The 1,766-nt window shown below is 52.6% G+C and overlaps 1 protein-coding gene across 1 annotated transcript; it reads left to right on the top strand.

Annotated features, from left to right (window-relative positions):
* Nucleotides 1-216: 216 nt before the first annotated feature.
* On the top strand, nucleotides 217-649 carry A1O5_13041 (uncharacterized protein; the record flags this gene model as incomplete). The annotated part of the gene is made up of 1 exon (XM_007753610.1): nucleotides 217-649. A coding segment is annotated over one exon (432 nt), but the record flags the coding sequence as incomplete, so codon positions are not given.
* Between the last annotated feature and the right edge of the window lie 1,117 nt (nucleotides 650-1,766).

Raw genomic sequence — 1,766 nt, 5'->3', positions numbered from 1 at the left:
GAGATTGGTGGTTTCACTCCAACTCGTGTCTCAATCGGATGTGTCAGCAATCAGGCTTCTGCGATGTCCATACTCAATGGCAAAGACTGCATCAATCTCCTCCAGCGTTGTTGAATACCTGCTTGTTTCGTCCCAGGCGAAAGAAATATCCATGCGGCCAAAGAAGGGTAGGGTTTGCGGACCTTGACGTTGGGTCGCCCCCGGCGGTGAGTGGTCATGGCAGCTCAATGGCAGCTGTTGGCCTCATGTGCAGAGTTTTCCACCGGCGAATCGAAGACAGTCGCGAAGTCATACACTGAGAGATTGGCAAGGTTGGGAAGCGACTCCTCTGTCGCGGTCGTCTTCCTTTCTCGCTCAAGAGAGACCGCGCAAAAGACCATCGACAAGGAGAAAAGATTCCAGCCCACGACAGCCATAGCCACCAAGGCCTTTGACGACGAGAAGGGCTTCGACACCACACACGGCCCGGCGTCAGACGAGTCCCAGTTGTACAACAATACTGTCGTTCACCACGACAATGGCATCTTCTCCAAACTGCGCCAGCTCGAAGCCCGCATGGACGAGAAACTGGCCGTCGACGAGGAGGCCATTGACCGCAAGCGTGGTGGCTCCAGCTCGTCTCAGAATCTGGGGGCATTCTGCCTCTTTTGTACGTTGTCCCAATCCTGCTGCTTGGAATGCTTCTGCATTATATATTCATACTCCATGCCGTGGTGGTTCTCTGAATCGAAAAGGGCGCGGGAGGCGGGGTGGCTCGACTGAGGACTGGATGTCGCCCTGGATGTATTCAGCAGCTGCTGCACACATGGGGAGTGTCATGCTTACCTCGATTGGCTCTCTCTGCCTCTCTCTACTCTCTCCGCTCCCCTCTTCCGCCATCTGGATGTCTGGGCGTGATGATGTGGGCATTGAAAGAGGTCAATAGCACCAAGGATCACGCTGAATAAGTTAAATTCAACAACAGCTGTACAATTCGGCTTAATATCGTATCGGATCAATATATATCCGATCAGCTACACCCGAAATGATAGCTCGTACAAAATTTTCGGAGGCATCGTCAACACAATGGTGATTTTCTTTGTTCTACGGGATCATTTCTCTTCCCCATTTACTTTTCACCCGAGTTGCTTTTCAGACGACAGGACAGGCAAATGGCTCACTCAAAGCTGTTCATGTCTATAAATGGCGTGCCCTGGTGTGCGTGGCTTCACATGGCCGCTCCCTGACCTCCTTCCTCCCCCCCTTCATCTCCTGGAGGCACAGCTGCGATCCTCCCTCCCTACCTCTGTCGACTTGAGACACAGCCGTGATCTCTGCCCTTCCCTAGCTGCCATTGTCTTCCTTCTCCGCAGTCACGCGTCTGGCTCAGTGCTGCCACGTCCTCCACCAGCATTGCATCATGGTTGAATGCACATCCACCGCATCTGGCTGGAATAGACGGCTTCAACACAACTGCAATTCCTCCTGGGTGCTTCGTCCTTCTCCCTCTCCTTCCTCTCCGCCCTTGTCTGCTTCCTCCTCTTGCCCATGCTCTTCTCCTTTCATGGTCCTCTCTCGCATCGTCAGCATCCTTGACACAAGCCTTGCATGGAAGATTCTCACTTGTCAATCCGTGCAAAGACGCAGACATCTCTAACCTTGAACAGCCGGAATATATACCCTGAAGAGCAGGGAACAAATACTTCCAAGAGCAAAGAATACATACATGCCTTGAAGAGCAAGGAAAAAGATCCTGGAAGAGCAGGGAACACCCTGAAGAGGACACA

Source organism: Cladophialophora psammophila (assembly GCF_000585535.1).
Source record: "Cladophialophora psammophila CBS 110553 chromosome Unknown aczJe-supercont1.41, whole genome shotgun sequence".
In the NCBI taxonomy this organism is placed as follows: domain Eukaryota; kingdom Fungi; phylum Ascomycota; class Eurotiomycetes; order Chaetothyriales; family Herpotrichiellaceae; genus Cladophialophora; species Cladophialophora psammophila.
Note: the sequence above shows the minus strand (reverse complement) of the source record. Positions and strands in the feature narration are given on the sequence as shown.